The sequence below is a fragment of the Pan troglodytes genome, chromosome 8, assembly GCF_028858775.2.
Source record: "Pan troglodytes isolate AG18354 chromosome 8, NHGRI_mPanTro3-v2.0_pri, whole genome shotgun sequence".
NCBI classification, from domain to species: domain Eukaryota; kingdom Metazoa; phylum Chordata; class Mammalia; order Primates; family Hominidae; genus Pan; species Pan troglodytes.
This window is the reverse complement of record NC_072406.2, coordinates 136,851,721-136,868,452: the sequence shown is the minus strand read 5'-3', so window position 1 is coordinate 136,868,452 and position 16,732 is coordinate 136,851,721. Positions and strand designations below refer to the sequence as shown.

At 41.9% G+C, this 16,732-nt stretch overlaps 1 protein-coding gene across 5 annotated transcripts in view; it reads left to right on the top strand.

The window, feature by feature from the left end:
* The window catches only part of EEF1AKMT2 (EEF1A lysine methyltransferase 2), a 34,903-nt gene extending 18,402 nt beyond the window's left edge, over positions 1-16,501 (top strand). For 2 of the 5 annotated variants that reach the window (XM_003951782.6, XM_063781198.1), the window contains exons 4-7: positions 13-120; positions 10,851-11,067; positions 13,898-14,156; positions 15,952-16,501. In XM_003951782.6, coding sequence (XP_003951831.2) covers positions 13-120; positions 10,851-11,067; positions 13,898-14,156; position 15,952 — 585 coding nt within the window. In that variant the 3' untranslated portion in view covers positions 15,953-16,501. The remainder of the gene's footprint in view (positions 1-12; positions 121-10,850; positions 11,068-13,897; positions 14,157-15,951) is intronic. The other 3 variants (XM_063781197.1, XM_063781199.1, XM_054659956.2) reach the window with 2 other exon arrangements.
* The last annotated feature ends 231 nt before the right edge of the window (positions 16,502-16,732 follow it).

The following is a 16,732-nucleotide window of genomic DNA, read 5'->3' as shown; positions in this document are numbered from 1 at the left end:
CTCTCTCTCTAGGCAAAATTTGGTTTCTCTAATATTACTGGAATTGATTACTCTCCTTCTGCAATTCAGCTTTCTGGAAGTATTATAGAAAAAGAAGGTTTATCTAACATTAAGTTAAAGGTAACTATTATTTATATTACTATAATATTTACAATAGAGGTTAAATGTTTCTAGAGCATATTAATTGACAGGTTTTAAACTCACATAAATTAGGGATCAATCATAAATAATACAAATTGAAACATTTTTAAATAGCCATATTAAAAATTTAATCTAGTTGTTTTGGGGAAATTATTTTTTCTTCTGTATGTTTGTTCATACACTACTGCTCCTGATGTTTGCAAATACACATAATACTTAACTATGGATTAACCAGATCAAAAGGGTTTTTTTTTTTTTTTTTTTTTTGAGACTGAGTGTCGCCCAGTTGCCCCCGCTGGAGGGCTGGAGTGCGGTGGCGCCATCTCGGCTTACTGCAAGCTCCGCCTCCTGGGTTCATGCCATTCTCCTCTCTCAGCCTCTGAAGTAGCTGGGACTACAGGCGCCTGCAGCCACGCCCAGCTAATTTTTTGTATTTTTAGTAGAGATGGGGTTTCACCGTGTTAGCCAGGACGGTCTCGATCTCCTGATCTCGTGATCTGCCCGCTTCGGTCTCCCAGAGTGCTGGGATTACAGGCGTGAGCCACCGCGACCTGCCCAGATCAAAAGGTTTTAAATGCATCAAGTGGTATAATGTCACCAAAAATCATTTAGTTTATTTTTGTGTCCTATGATCTGTGAGATGATGCTTCCTAAATTTATATTTCTAGCCCAGGCCTCTCTTCTCAGCTCTAGAGTTATAGACAGGCATGCCCTGTTTTTTTGGCTTCCCAAATGGTATGTTTTTTGACAAATCAAAGGTTTGTGGCAAGCCTGTTGAGCCCCATCTGTTGACACCATTTTTTCAACAGCATGTTCTCACTTTGTATCTGTGTGTCACATTTTGGTAATTGTTGTAATATTTCAGAGCTTTTCATTATTATTTTATCTGTTATGGTGATTCATGATCATTGATCTTTGATATTACTATTGTAATTGTTTTGGCGTGCCATGAACTGTGCCCACGTAAGATGGTGAGCTTAATTGATAAATGTATGTTCTGTCTGCTCTACTTACTGGCTGGTCTCCTATCTTCCTCCCTCCTCCTCAAGCCTCCTTCTTCTTGGGACACAGCAATATTGAAATTAGGCCAATTAAAAACCTTACAGTGGGACAGGCACAGTGGCTAATGCCTGTAATCCCAACACTTTAGGAGGCTGAGGTGGGCAGATCACTTTGAGGTCAGGAGTTTGGGACTAGCCTGGCCAGCATGGTGAAACCATATCTCCACCAAAAGTACAAAAAATAGCCAGGCGTGGTGGCGGGCACCTGTAGTCCCACCTACACTCCAGCCTGGACAACAGAGGGAGACTGTTTTAAAAAAAACAGAGGCAGGAGGATTGCCTAAACCTGGAAGGTGGAGGTTGCAGTGAGCTAAGATTGTGCCACTGCACTCCAGCCTGGGTGACAGGGGGAGACTGCATCTCAAAAAAACAAAAATAAAAAAACAAGAATAAAAAATAAACAACCCTAACCTCAACACAGTGGCCTGTAAGTGTTCAGTTGAAAGGTAGAGTCACACATCTCTCACTCTAAATCAAAAGCTAGAAATGATTAAGCTTAGTGAGGAAGGCATGTTGAAATCCGCGATAGGCCAAAAGCTAGGCCTCTTGTGACAAAATTTAGTCAAGTTGTGAATGCAAAACAAAATTTCTTTAAGGAAATTAAAAGTGGTATTCCAGTGAACACATGAATGATGAGAAAGTAAAACAGCCTTATTGCTGTTATGGAGAAAGTTTTAGTGCTCCAGATAGAAGATCAAACCAGTCATAGCATTCTCTCAAGCCAAAGCCTAATCCAGAGCAAGGCCTTGACTCTTTTCAATTCTGTGAAGGCTGAGAGAGGTGAAGAAGCTGCAGGAGAAAAGTTTGAAGCTAGCAGTAGTTAGTTCATGAGATTTAAGAACAGAAGCCATCTTGGCTGGGCACGGTGGCTCATGCCTGTAATCCTAGCCCTTTGGGAGGCCAAGGTGGGAGGATCACCTGAGGCCAGGAGTTTAAGACCAGCCTGGCCGACATGCTGAAACCGTCTCTACTAAAAAATACAGAAAGTTAGCTGGGCATGGTGGTGGGTGCCTGTAATCCCAGCTACTTGGGAGGCTGAAGTAGGAGAATCGCTTGAACCTGGGAAGCAGAGGTTGCAGTGAGCCAAGATCGCGCCACTGCACTCCAGCCTGGGCAACAGAGCGAGACTCCATCTCAAAAAAAAAAAAAAAAAAGAAAGAAAAAGAAAAGAAGCCATCTCCATGACATAAAAGTGCAAGATAAAGCACTAAGTACTGATGTAGAAGGTAGAAGGTGTAGCAAGTTAGCTAGGAAATAACCAGTGAAGCTGGCTAAACAACACACAGATTTCCAATGGAGATGAAATAGCCTTATATTGGAAGAAGATGCCATGTAGGAGTTACATAGCTAGAGAGGAGAAGTCAGCGCCTGGCTTTAAATCTTCAGAGGAGAGGCTGACATTATTGTTAGAGGGGGCTAATGCAGCTGATGACTTTAAGTTGAAGCCAATGCCCATTTCCCATTCCGAAAATCTGAGGGCCCGTAAGAATTATGCTAGGTCTTCTTTGCATGAGCTCTATAAATGGAACAACAAAGCCTGGATAACGGCACATCTGTTTACAGTATGGTTTACTGAATATTTTAAGCCCATTTTTGAGACCTACTGCCCCAAAAGAAAAAGACTCAAAGTTTTACTGTTCATTGACAATGCATGAATTCACCCAAGAGCTCTGATGGAGATATATAAGAAGATTAATCTTGTTGTTTTTTTTTTGAGACGGAGTCTTGTTCTATCACCCAGGCTGGAGTGTAGTGACTCGATCTCAGCTCACGGCAAGCTCTGCCTCCCAGGTTCATGCCATTTTCCTGCCTCAGCCTCCCAAGTAGCTGGGACTACAGGCGCCTGCCACCACACCTGGCTAATTTTTTGTATTTTTAGTAGAGACAGGGTTTCACCGTGTTAGGGTGGTCTGGATCTCCTGACCTCGTGATCCGCCTGCCTTGGCCTCCCAAAGTGTTGGGATTACAGGCGTGAGCCACCATACCCAGCCGATTAATCTTGTTTTTATGCCTGTTAACACAGGATCTGTTCTGTAGCCCGTGATGGATCAAGGAGTAATTTCGACTTTACAGTCTTAAATGTGGTATTTAAGAAATGCATTTCATAAGGCTATGGATGTCATAGATAGTGATTCGTCTGATGCATCTGGGCAAAGTAAATTGAAAACCTTCTGGAAACGGGCTGGGTGCGGTGGCTCACGCCTGTAATCCTAGCATCTTGGGAGGCCAAGGTGGGCGGATCACAAGGTCAGGAGATCAAGACCATCCTGGCTAACATGGTGAAACCCCATCTCTACTAAAAATACAAAGAATTAGCCAGGTGTGGTGGCAGGTGCCTGTAGTCTTAGCTACTTGGGAGGCTGAGGCAGGAGAATGGCGTGAACCTGGGAGGCGGAGCTTGCAGTGAGCTGAGATCTAGCCGCTGCACTCCAGCCTGGGCGACAGAGCAAGACTCTGTCTCAAAAAAAAAAAGGAAAAAAGAAAACCTTCTGGAAATGATTCACCATTCTGCATGTCGTGAAGAACATTTATAATTCATGGGAGGTCAGAATATCAACATTAACAGGAGTTTGGAAGAAGCTGATTCCAACCTTAATGGATGACTTGGAGAGAGGTTCAAGATTTCAGTGGAGGAATTAACTGCAAATACAGTGGTAGTAGCAAACTAGAATTAGAAGTGGAGCCAGAAGGTGTAACTGAGTTGCTACAGTCTCTTGATAAAACTTGATCAGATAAGGAGTTGCTTCTTATGGTGGACGACCAGAGAAAGTGGTTTCTTGAGATGGAATCTACTGTGAACATTGTTGAAAAAGGATTTTGAATATTCCATAAACTTAGTTGATAAAGCAGTAGCAAGGTTTGAGAGCATTGCCTCCAATATCGAAGGAAGTTCTGCTGTGTGTAAAATGCTATCAAACAATATCATGTGCTCCAGAGAAATTTTTCATAAAAGGAAGAATCAGTCGATACAGCAAACTTTGTTACTGTCTTATTTTAAGAAATTTTCACAGCTACCCCAGCCTTCAGCAACCACTACCTTGATCAGTCAGCAGGCATCCTCATCGAGGCAAGGCCCTCCAGCCAGAGAAAAGATTATGACTTGCTCATGATTTCGATGATGGCTTGTTAGTGTTTTTTAACAATAAAGTATTTTTTGTGGGGGATGGAGTCTTGCTCTGTCACCCAGGCTGAAGTGCAGTGGTGCGATCTTGGCTCACTGCAACTTCCGCCTCCTGGGTTCAAGTGATTGTCCTGCCTCAGCCTCCCGAGTAGCTGGGACTACAGGCACCTGCCACCACACCCAGCTAATTTTTGTATTTTTAGTAGAGATGGGGTTTCACCATATTGGCCAGGCTGGTCTTGAACTCCTGACCTTGTGATCCACCCGCCTCGGCCCCCCAAAGTGCTGGGATAACAGGTGTGAGCTACCACGCCCGGCCATTTTTGTATTTTTTTTAGTAGAGATGAGATTTCATCATGTTGACCAGGGTGGTATCGAACTCTTGATCTCAGATGATCTGTCCACCTTGGCCTCCCAAAGTGTTGGGATTACAGGCATGAGCCACCACTCCCGGCCTACAATAAAGTATTTTTTAAGGCACCCAATTTTTTTTTTTTTTTTTGAGATGGAGTTTCGCTCTTGTTGCCCTGGCTGGAATGCAATGGCGTGATCTCGGCTCACCACAACCTCTGCCTCCCGGTTTCAAGCGATTCTCCTGCCTCAGCCTCCGAGTAGCTGGGATTATAGGCATGTGCCACCATGCCTGGCTAATTTTTGTATTTTTAGTAGTGATGGGGTTTCACTATGTTGGTCAGGCTGGTCTTGAACTCCTGACCTCAGGTGATCCACCCACCTTGGCCTCCCAAAGTGCTGGCATTACAGGTGCGAGCCACCATGCCCGGCAAGGCACCCATTTTTTAAAAAGACATAATGCTATTGCACACTTAATAGACTGTAATACAGTGTAAACATAACTTCTTTTTTTTTTATTTTTTTAAATTTTTTATTTATTTTTTTTATTGATCATTCTTGGGTGTTTCTCACAGAGGGGGATTTGGCAGGGTCATAGGACAATAGTGGAGGGAAGGTCAGCAGATAAACAAGTGAACAAAGGTCTCTGGTTTTCCTATGCAGAGGACCCTGTGGCCTTCCACAGTGTTTGTGTCCCTGGGTACTTGAGATTAGGGAGTGGTGATGACTCTTAAGGAGCATGCTGCCTTCAAGCATCTGTTTAACAAAGCACATCTTGCACCGCCCTTAATCCATTTAACCCTGAGTGGACACAGCACATGTTTCAGAGAGCACAGGGTTGGGGGTAAGGTCACCGATCAACAGGATCACAAAGGCAGAAGAATTTTTCTTAGTACAGAACAAAATGAAAAGTCTCCCGTGTCTACCTCTTTCTACACAGACAGGGCAGCCATCCGATTTCTCAATCTTTTCCCCGCCTTTCCCCACTTTCTATTCCACAAAACCGCCATTGTCATCATGGCCCGTTCTCAATGAGCTGTTGGGTACACCTCCCAGATGGGGTGGTGGCTGGGCAGAGGGACTCCTCACTTCCCAGTAGGGGTGGCCAGGCAGAGGCGCCCCTCACCTCCCGGACGGGGCGGCTGGCTGGGCGGGGGGCTGACCCCCCCACCTCCCTCCCCGACGGGGCGGCTGGCCGGGCGGGGGGCTGACCCCCCCACCTCCCTCCCCGACGGGGCGGCTGGCCGGGCGGGGGGCTGACCCCCCCACCTCCCTCCCCGACGGGGCGGCTGGCCGGGCGGGGGGCTGACCCCCCCACCTCCCTCCCGGATGGGGTGGCTGCCGGGCGGAGACGCTCCTCACTTCCCAGATGGGGTGGCTGCCGGGCGGAGACGCTCCTCACTTCTCAGACGTGGTGGTTGCCAAGCGGAGGGTCTCCTCACTTCTCAGATGGGGCCGCCGGGCAGAGACGCTCCTCACCTCCCAGATGGGGTCGCGGCCGGGTAGAGGCGCTCCTCACATCCCAGACGGGGCGGCGGGGCAGAGGCGCTCCCCACATCTCAGACGATGGGCGGCCGGGCAGAGACGCTCCTCACTTCCTAGATGGGATGGCGGCCGGGAAGAGGCGCTCCTCACTTCCTAGATGGGATGGCGGCCGGGCAGAGACGCTCCTCACTTTCCAGACTGGGTAGCCGGGCAGAGGGGCTCCTCACGTCCCAGACGATGGGCGGCCAGGCAGAGACGCTCCTCACTTCCCAGATGGGGTGGCGGCCGGGCAGAGGCTGCAATCTCGGCACTTTGGGAGGCCAAGGCAGGCGGCTGGGAGGTGGAGGTTGTAGCGAGCCGAGATCACGCCACTGCACTCCAGCCTGGGCACCACTGAGCACTGAGTGAACCAGAGTCCGTCTGCAATCCCGGCACCTCGGGAGGCCGAGGCTGGCGGATCACTCACGGTTAGGAGCTGGAGACCAGCCTGGCCAACACAGCGAAACCCCGTCCCCACCAGAAAAATACGAAAACCAGTCAGGCGTGGCGGCGCGCGCCTGCAATCGCAGGCACTCGGCAGGCTGAGGCAGGAGAATCAGGCAGGGAGGCTGCAGTGAGCCGAGATGGCAGCAGTACAGTCCAGCTTCGGCTCGGCATCAGTGGGAGACCGTGGAAAGAGGGAGACAGAGGGAGACAGGAGACGGGAGACGGGAGAGGGAGAGCGAGAGCTAAACATAACTTCTATATGCACTGGGAAACCAAAAATTTTGTGTGACTTGCTTCATTGTGATGTTTGCTTTGTTGTGTTGGTCTGGAACAGAACTTGCAATATCTCTGAGGGATGCTTGTAAAATCTGCCTGTTCAAATCTTCCATTTGGAAAGCTAATAGTCTCTCAACTTAATTAGTCCAAAATGAAACTCTTGGTTTCCTCATCAGACCTGATTTCCCCAGTCTTTCCCGTTTCTACTAATAACACTCCCATTTACCCTGTTGCATTTACACAAAACCCAAGGAGTCATCCTTGATTCTTCTTTTTCCTTAAAGTCGTATATCCAATTCTGTTAGTTTTATATATATATATATATATATATATATATATATATTTTTTTTTTTTTTTTTTTTTTTTTTTTTTTTTTTTTTTTGTGGAGACAGTGTCTTGCCCTGTAGCCCAGGCTGGAGTGCGGTGGTGTTACTACAGCTCATTGCAGCCTCAATCTCCTGGGCTCAAGTGATTCTTCCACCAAAGCCTCCAGAGTAGCTGGTACTACAGGCCTGCTTCACCACACCTAATTTTTTTGTAAAGATGGGGTTTTGTCATGTTGCCCAGGCTAGTCTTGAATTCCTGGCCTCAAACAATCTGCCTGCCTCTGCTTTCCAAAGTGCTAGGATTACAGGTATGAGCCACTGCTTCTGGCCAGTTTTATCTTCAAAATATATCAAGAATGTGATCATTTCTTGTTATCTCAGTTGCTCCCTGTGAAGTCCGAACCACCATTATTTCTTGTTTAAACTACTACAGTAGCCTTTGATTTTGCCCCTTCATTTCCACTCATGCTGCTCTGATGTTCTTTTACCACAGGGCAGCCAGAGTGATTTTTTATTTGTTATTTTTTGAGACAGAGACTTTTTCTGTTGCCCAGGCTGGAGTGCAGTGGCACCATCCTGGCTCACTGCAACCTCGGCCTCCTGAGTTCAAGCAATTTTCGTTCCTCAGCCTCCCGAGTAGCTGGGACTACAGGCATGCACCACCACACCCAGCTAATTTTCTTCGTATTTTTTTAGTAGAGATGGGATTTCAGCACGTTGCTCAGGCTGGCCTTGAACTCATGACCTAAGGTGATCTGCCTGCCTCGGCCTCCCAAAGTGTTGAGATTACAGGTGTGAGTCACTGCGCCCGGCCTAATTTTTGTATTTTTAGTGGAGACCGGGTTTCACCATGTTGGTCAGGCTGGTCTCAAACTCCTGACCTCAAGAGATCCACCTACCTTGGCCTCCCAGAGTGCTGGGATTATGGGCATGAGCCACTGTGTCCAGCCCTGGCCAGATTTTTAAAAATGTCTGTTCATGTCGCTTCCTTGCTCACCATCCTGAACTGACTTCCCCATTGCATTGTAAATAGATTCTGAACCTCATCCAGCCTTACAAAGTCCCTCATTTCTTACCTTCTTCCTCGTTTATCATCAATACTCGGTCACATTGGCTTTTCTTCTGTTCCTGAAACATGTCAAGCTTATTTTGAGTCTGTATACTTGCTGCCCTCTGCCTAGAGTATTCTTGCCCTAGATCTTAGCATGTTTGGTTCATTCTCATAATTCAGATCTTTGCTCAAATAACACCTTAGAGAAAACTTTATTTATTTATTTGTTTTTATTTTTTGAGATGGAGTTTCACTCTTGTTGCCCAGGCTGGAGTGCAATGGCGTGATCTCGGCTCACCGCAACCTCCGTTTCCTGGGTTCAAACGATTCTCCTGCCTCAGCCTCCCGAGTAGCTGGGATTACTGGCATGCGCCACCACGCCCAGCAAATTTTTGTATTTTTAGTAGAGGCGGGGTTTGTCCATGTTGGTCAGGCTGGTCTCGAACTCCCAACCTCAGGTGATCTACCCACCTCGGCCTCCCAAAGTGTTGGGATTATAGGTGTGAGCCACTGTGCCTGGCCAAGAAAAGTTTCTACTCTTTTCCAAACTGTTTCTCTTCCAAGTCACTTAATGTCTTATTTCTCTGGTTTTATTTTCTTCATGGCACTTTATCTGAAGTTACTTATTTAGCTTATTTATCTTTTATCTTTCTCTTTGTAGAATATAAGGTATATTTTCTTTCTTTTCTTTTTTTTTTTTTTTTGAGGCAGTGTCTCGCCCTGTCGCCTAGACAGGAGTGCAGTGGTGCGATCTGTGCTCACTGCAACCTCCGCTTCCCAGTTCAAGCAATTCTCCTGCCTCAGCCTCCCAAGTAGCTGGGACTACAGGCACATGCCACCACGCCCGGCTAATTTTTTGTATTTTTAGTAGAGACAGGGTTTCACCGTGTTAGCCAGGATGGTCTTGATCTCCTGACCTCATGATCCGTCTGCCTTGGCCTCCCTAAGTGTTGGGATTACAGGCGTGAGCCACTGCGCCCGGCCAATATAAGGTATGTTTTCATACAGGGATCACATGGCGTGATCTCGGCTCACTGCCAGCTTTGCCTCCCAGGTTCACGCCATTCTCCTGCCTCAGCCTGCCGAGTAGCTGAGACTACAGGCGCCCACCACCACTCCTGGCTAATTTTTTGTATTTTTAGTAGAGACAGGGTTTCACCGTGTTAGCCAGGATGGTCTCGATCTCCTGACCTCGTGATCCTCCTGCCTTGGCCTCTCAAAGTGCTGGGATTACAGGCGTGAGCCACCGCGCACGGCTCTGTTTTGTTTACTGTTATATCCAGGGTCTGAAAAGTACCTGACAATAGATGTCCACAAAATATTTGCTGAATAGATGAGTATTTTTATATAGGCATTTAGGATGAGGAAGCCTCTTCAAAGTTAGCTCTTCAGAGTGATAGTCATTATTTTGCTTCAGGTATAATGAATACTTTGGACATGAAGGAAGGGAGAAGGCCCACCTTCCAATATACATCAACATAATATATACATTTTTAAGTCAATAGAGTTTTAGATTAAACATGATTTACAATTGCTGTATTAAATTTGTGTGAATAATTGTGAGCTAATTGCCTAATTATTTTTTTCAAAATGAGTTTTCAGAATTTTCGTTGGTAAATTGTGAATATTTTATCAAATTGAGGCAGATTGCTATTTCCGACGCTTAGTATGCATCAGGTTGTTGACAGTGAATGAGATGGTGATGTATGACTTCACACCTCCAAAGTGCATGAAATTTACCAACTTAAGTAATTACAGTTTAAAAGTTATTTAATTTCTTAAGCCTTATGCCATTCATTAAATCCATTAGTAATTTCGTAAGCTGCTTAGTCAAGACCCAAGAAATTCTTTTTTTTTTTTTTTTAAAGGCTGGTCAAGTGAAGCAGTGATAATAGAGAAGGAAGGAATAAATTTGTAACTGGTTTTGATCGATTAGTTGTAAACACCACTGCACTCAGACCAGCCAAGGCCCAAGAACTTTTGATCTACCGTGTTTATTTTAGGTTACACACTAGGAATATAAGCTAAAAATCTTATTCCCATAGCTGAGTGCTGTGGCCACATCTACTTAGGAAGACTGAGATGGGAGGATTGCTTAGCTCAGGTTTTCAAGTCTATCCCGGGCAACATAGCAAGACTCCTGTCTCTAAGAAATCTTATTTCCAGTGAACTTGTTCCAAATAAATTGTCATTTTTAAGAATATGTCAAATTTTCTACTTTTTGACAGAAACAGGTTTTTCATAAACTAGGCTTGCGAGCTCCATAATGTGCTGGTATTATTAGGGAATATGGCTAGCTTTGATTTGTTTCCAAATTTGTAGAGATTTGGAATGTTCAGGAAATATCAGTCTCTCTTATTAATCTTGGCTTTAATGATCTTGGAATGAAGCTCATAAAAGTTAGCTCTAAAGTTGAAAATATGTTTATTATATGTAAAATGCCATTATAATTTAATGGGTCCTTTTATTAATAACCTTTTACAGGTTGTCACTTACATTCTGTAAGGATTTTGTTTTAACTGTTCTCACATAGACATTCACTTTTAATATAGGTAGAAGACTTTTTGAATCTCTCCACACAGCTGTCTGGATTTCATATTTGTATTGACAAAGGGACTTTTGATGCCATAAGCCTTAATCCTGACAATGCAATTGAGAAGAGGAAGCAATATGTGAAATCTCTCTCCAGGGTGTTGAAAGTAAAAGGCTTTTTTCTAATAACGTCATGTAATTGGACCAAGGAAGAGTTGCTAAATGAATTCAGTGAAGGTAAATGACTATATGGTGTTTAAATGTGTGCTTACCTCAGGTTTCATGTACTTAAATAGGTTTTCTCCCCGTTTTGTGTTATAGTGTTTTACTTTTCTATTTGTGGGAATTGCCTGCTTTTTTCTCTGTTAATTACCTTGACAATAACTTTTGACTGTATATGCAAAGCACAGAGAAATAACATTGGTTGAGATCCAGAGATCTTTTAAAATTTTTTCTGAGAAATCTTGGCAGTTAAGTACTAACATTTATGAGCCTGTAAAAATTAAGTTCTCAGCCTGGGCAATGTGGCGAAACCCTGTGTCTGCTAAAAATACAAAAAATTAGCTGGGATTGGTGGCGCGTGCCTGTAGTCCCAGCTACTCAGGAGGCTGAGGTGAGAGGATCGCATAAGCCCAGGAGGCGGAGGTTGCAGTGAGTCGAGATTGTGCCACTGCACTCCAGCCTGGGTGACAGAGTGAGACACATCTAAACAACAAAAAAAGAAAAACTTAAGTTCTCTATTTGAGTCATACAATCTTTTATTTAAGGTATATAATCTATTATTTATAGAATCAAACAAAAAGCACATATATTGTGCTTCTGGCTTCAGTGCACTGATTTACTGGCAAATCCATAATAATGCAAATGGAAGAAGTACTTTCGTCTTACATGCTGAGAGTTTTGATATTATAGATACTTTAGCTGTCTTGCACTAGCGGTCATTTAGGTCTTCAGAGATGATAGAACAGTTCTTGGTTTCAGAGGATATAGAACAATTATTTTTAAGATTGCACAGAATTAAAATGTAGGGAATTGATAGAAGATTCTGGTGCTGAGGCAGGATCCTTTTTTGCCTAGTTAGCAAAGTGTAATTAGTGCAGTATCTACTTTAGTGGAGATCTTGTGAGAACTGAGAATCTGTAATCTATACACAAAATATTTTGAGTTCTCTGGCAGACTGTTCCTTGCATTTTTAAAGAAATATTTTATCTGCCAGTTTTTTATGTAGTGCACAGGCATTTCTCGGAAAGTATCTTGAGAATCTACAGATATTTGCTTGTTTTTTCTTAGAATCCTTTTCAGATTAGTTTTTTTTTTTTTTTTTGATCCTGCACTTTTTAAAGGATAGGATAAATTTTCAGGATGGAGTCTTGGGTAAATAATATGGTACTCAATATTTGGTTAAATTTTGAACCTCAGTTGTCACAAGCTAATGGAAAGTGAATTACCTCAAGAGAATAGTTTACTGTGTACCATTATTTATAACCGTACTGCATATACCTTATTTTAGAGTTTGTTTTCTTTTTAGTATTAAGGGAACAGGCTGGGAGAACACTTAACACATGTCCTTTTGTGTGTGTTCAATGGCTTTGACAGATTATATAATGTAAAACCTGAAGTGTTTGAGGCTTGAAATATGAGCTTATGGCTTCATTACTATTGCCTTTGGAAAACAAGAATTATATGTGATTTATTGTCTTTTCTTTCATGCCATTTATTTTATTATCTTCCATGTTAAATTTGTTTCCTTTAGAACTGTTGAGGCCCTGTATCAATAAGCCTTTCCTCTTCCTGAACTTTGACAGTTTTAATAAATGCTCAAAGTTACACTGTGTAGGGCAAGTTTCTTTCCTGGTTTTTAAATACAGGTGTTCTTTTTTACTCCTAGAACCAGCAGACAAAAACATATTTGTCTGTCTTTGATAATGAGGAACAGACTTTAGCCTGGTTAGAGTACTTAAAAATGTGTCTTTGTCTGAAAACTATTAAGTAAACTATGTTCAATTTTAGAACAAAATACAGAATTTAAGCAAAATATTATAATGGGAAATGTTATATAAATAATTATATACAATTGAAAACATTTTTTAGGCATGAGTCCCTTAGAAAATGGTATTTGGAGTTAGATATGGGACAGTAACAGAATACACTGCCCTGCGTCACTGCCAAAGGTCTTGTTCCTGACTACTCATACTGGCTGCCACATTCTCTTTGCATAAAATAAAGCTTGTTTCACCAATCTTTTAAGGTTCTTTCTTATTTGAACTATAGATGTTCATAAAATTGTTGAAACAGATCTTGCATTTTTTCCATGATACCCCTGATTGTACAAATACTTTGTGTTATAATTTTTTTGGTGAGGGTTACCTGGAACCAGTTGCCCATGTTCTAATTTGATGTCGAAGGGACTTGACTTTATGACAGTGAATGAATGAAAACAATAACCACCCATCTTACTTCAGAAGCAATTTAAGGGAGTCTTTCTGAATCTATTCAGGTTTGGGGAGCTATCCTTTAAAAGAAAAAGTAATTCAAATTTATTATCTAAATAATTGAAAAATATCAATAACGTCAACACATAAGCATACAGATTAAAATAATTAAGACAATTTGTTTACCATCAGTGGAGTACAACCACTATTAATATTTTGGTATATTCTATTTTGAAATATAATAACTCCAATTCTGTAGGGTTAGTTCAGGGAGTTGAAAAGTTAGTCCTGGAAAATTTATACAGACAGAAAATTTTTATTATTAAATATCCAGAGCATTTGTAAAATTTTTGAAAACAAATATGGGTGTATAACTATGTATGTATCCAGGACAATGCCTGCATTTTCCAGCATTAAGAAACATCATATTATTTTATTAAAAGGAATGTCCTAATTTGGAAAAGTTTTCTTACGATAAGCTTTTAATAAGCATTATAATATTCAGTTATTATGATTTGGTGAAATTAGATAACATGAATTAGGATGTATAATGAAATAGTATGATAGACCAATTGATGCAATAATATAATTGTTATTTCTATTTTTGAAACGGTTTCTCTCTCTCTGTTGCCCAGGTTGGAGTACAGTGGCAGGATTTTGGCTCACTGCAGCCTTGACTTCCTGGGCTCAAGCGATCTTTTCCACTTCAGCCTCCCGAGTAGGTGGAACTACAGGCACACATCATCATGCCTGGATAATTATTGTATTTTTAGCAGAGACGAGGTTTTGCCATGTTGTCCAGGCTGGTCTGGAACTCCTGGGCTCAAGTGATTCTCCCACCTGGCCTCCCAAAGTGCTGGGATTATACCATGCCAGGCCCTCGTTGGCATTTTAGTAAGTGACCTTCCAGCTTTATTTATTTTTTAAAAGCAAAATAATATAACATTTTATTTCATAGTTTAGGAAAACACTACATTACCTTATTTGGATCTTTACAAAATCACAGTGAATTTGATGGGGTGGGGTGGTGCATTGGCATTAGTAGCTTAAGGCTGGGATTAGAGGCCTGAGCCATTGCACCCGGCCAGTATACATCACTTAAAACATTTTTTTCTGTTTATAAGAGTTATTTGAGCTCAAAGCATGAAAATTTAGAAAAATACAGAACCCCACCCCTGCCTCAAGAAAAAAATATTCCAAAACTAATAGGTCCATCAATGAGGGAAAACCTTGATTGGTGTTTTATTTTACTTTAATTTTAAAATTTATTTTGAGACAGAGTCTGGCTCTGTTGCCCAGGCTGGAGTGCAGTGGGATAATCTCGGCTTACCACAGCCTCCATCATCCAGGCATCTCCCACTTCAGCCTCCCAAGTAGCTGGGACTACAGGCGCACAGGCACAGGCCACCACAACGGCTTATTTTTGTATTTTTTTTAGAGATGGGGTTTCGCCATGTTGCCCCGGCTGGTCTTGAATACCTGGCCTTAAGTGATAGAAAGTGCATAGAAATCAGGATCATGGTAGAGGTAACTTGACAGCCTGTCTCATTTAGTAAGTGCAGAAGCTGAGACTTCACCTAGGATTTTAGATTCCAAATTAATTTTTTGAACCTAGGATTTGAGCCTAGGATTTTAGATTCCAAGTTAATTTTTTTTAAACCATACTGTGATGCTTTGAAAGTTACTAGTTCCTTGTCTTCCAGGCCCTTTATTAGTTCGTTTAGTTTGAGTCTTCATCTTTGTTATAAATTACTGTCTTTAATTCTGCTGAAATACACATAACATACCATTTTATAACCATTTTTAAGTGTACACTTGTGTGGTATTAAGTACATTTACATTTTTTTGTGCAATTGTCATCACTACCCTTCTCCAGAACTTTTTCATCTTCTACAAATTCATTTCTATTTCCAAGTTATTTTGCCTTTCTGTATTAAGTGCTTTTATATGTGTGGTGTGAATTAATTAGATTACTACATATGAAGCACTCAAAATAATGCCTGGCACTTAGCAAGAACTCAACACAGGGCCAGGCGATGTTGCTCACGCCTGTAATCCTAGCACTTTGGGAGGCTGAGGTGGGTGGATCACTTGAGATCAGGCGTTCCAGACCAGCCTGGCCAACATGGCGAAACCCTGTCTACTAAAATATGAAAAATTAGCCGGGTGTGGTGGTGCATAACTGTAATTCTAGCTACTTGGGAGGCTGAAGTGAGAATCGCTTGAACTCTGGAGGCAGAGGTTGCAGTGAGCTGAGCTTGTGCCACTGCACTCCAGCCTCGGTGATGGAGTGAGACTCCGTCTCGAAAAGCAAACAAACAAACAAAAAAACTCAACACATGCTAGCTGCTTCCTACAAACCAGGTGATAGAGGCTAACAGAGATACAGCTTTGCAGAGATGACAAACAGGAAGTGGAGGAAATGGGAGGTGGATGGAAAGCCTGTTTTTTCCAATTTGTTTTTGGTCTTGTCTTTTCCTTGTTAAATTCAAAGTGATTTTGGATGAGCATACATATGCTGTACATACATAGTAGAATTGAAAAATCATGAAGTGAAATTCAGCACAATTTAGAGTTTGGAATCATAGTTTTACGAAGGGTTCAATGGTACAGTGTTAATGCATGCATATAAATACATGTAAGTATGAGACTCAATTCTTAATAAAAGTATTTAAATTTTGTCTGACAGGATTTGAACTTCTCGAAGAGCTACCAACACCCAAGTTCAGCTTTGGAGGCAGATCTGGAAACAGTGTAGCAGCATTGGTTTTCCAAAAAATGTGAGACTTTTTCTTGGACAAATTCAGGTAGCTACACAGGATCTACACAGCAAAGTTAACCTGACACAGAAAATCCTTGTGCAAATAAATGCTTAGTAAGTACACAGGATGCACATGTTGAATAGAGTATACTGGATTGGTGAAAGAAAATAATAATAATGAGCATCTAAGTGGTTGGGTTTTAGAGATCAATCAAGAATAATTTTAATTTTCTTTTGTATTTGAAATGTAAATAGTTTTCTTTTCGATTAAATAAATTTCCTATAACTGCTAAACAGTTAAAAACTTTAAAGTAGTAAATGAGTTTATAGAAAGCATGTATTCTTGATTTTTGTGCCTTGGTAAAGTTGTTAACTATTTATGAATATTTGACCAAATTATTCCAGCATCAGAATAATAAGCAAAATAACTTTGTTAGTGTTTTGTTAGACTGTTTATGAAATATAACAAGAAATACTATTTTGTGTTGGATGGTGGTTATTTTTAAACTTAATTAATACCTGTGAAAAGGCCTCTTACCTTTATGTATATAATTAAACAAAATCAGAGAAATGTGTCAGTTGCTCAAGTTATCAAGCCTGCATTTTGCAGCTATGGTCTTCTACACACTGTAAGGGTAGTAGAAGGAAAGAGAACTAAGGAATGTTATTATTTGCTAGCGCTATGTTAAGTTGTCTTATTAAGTAATTG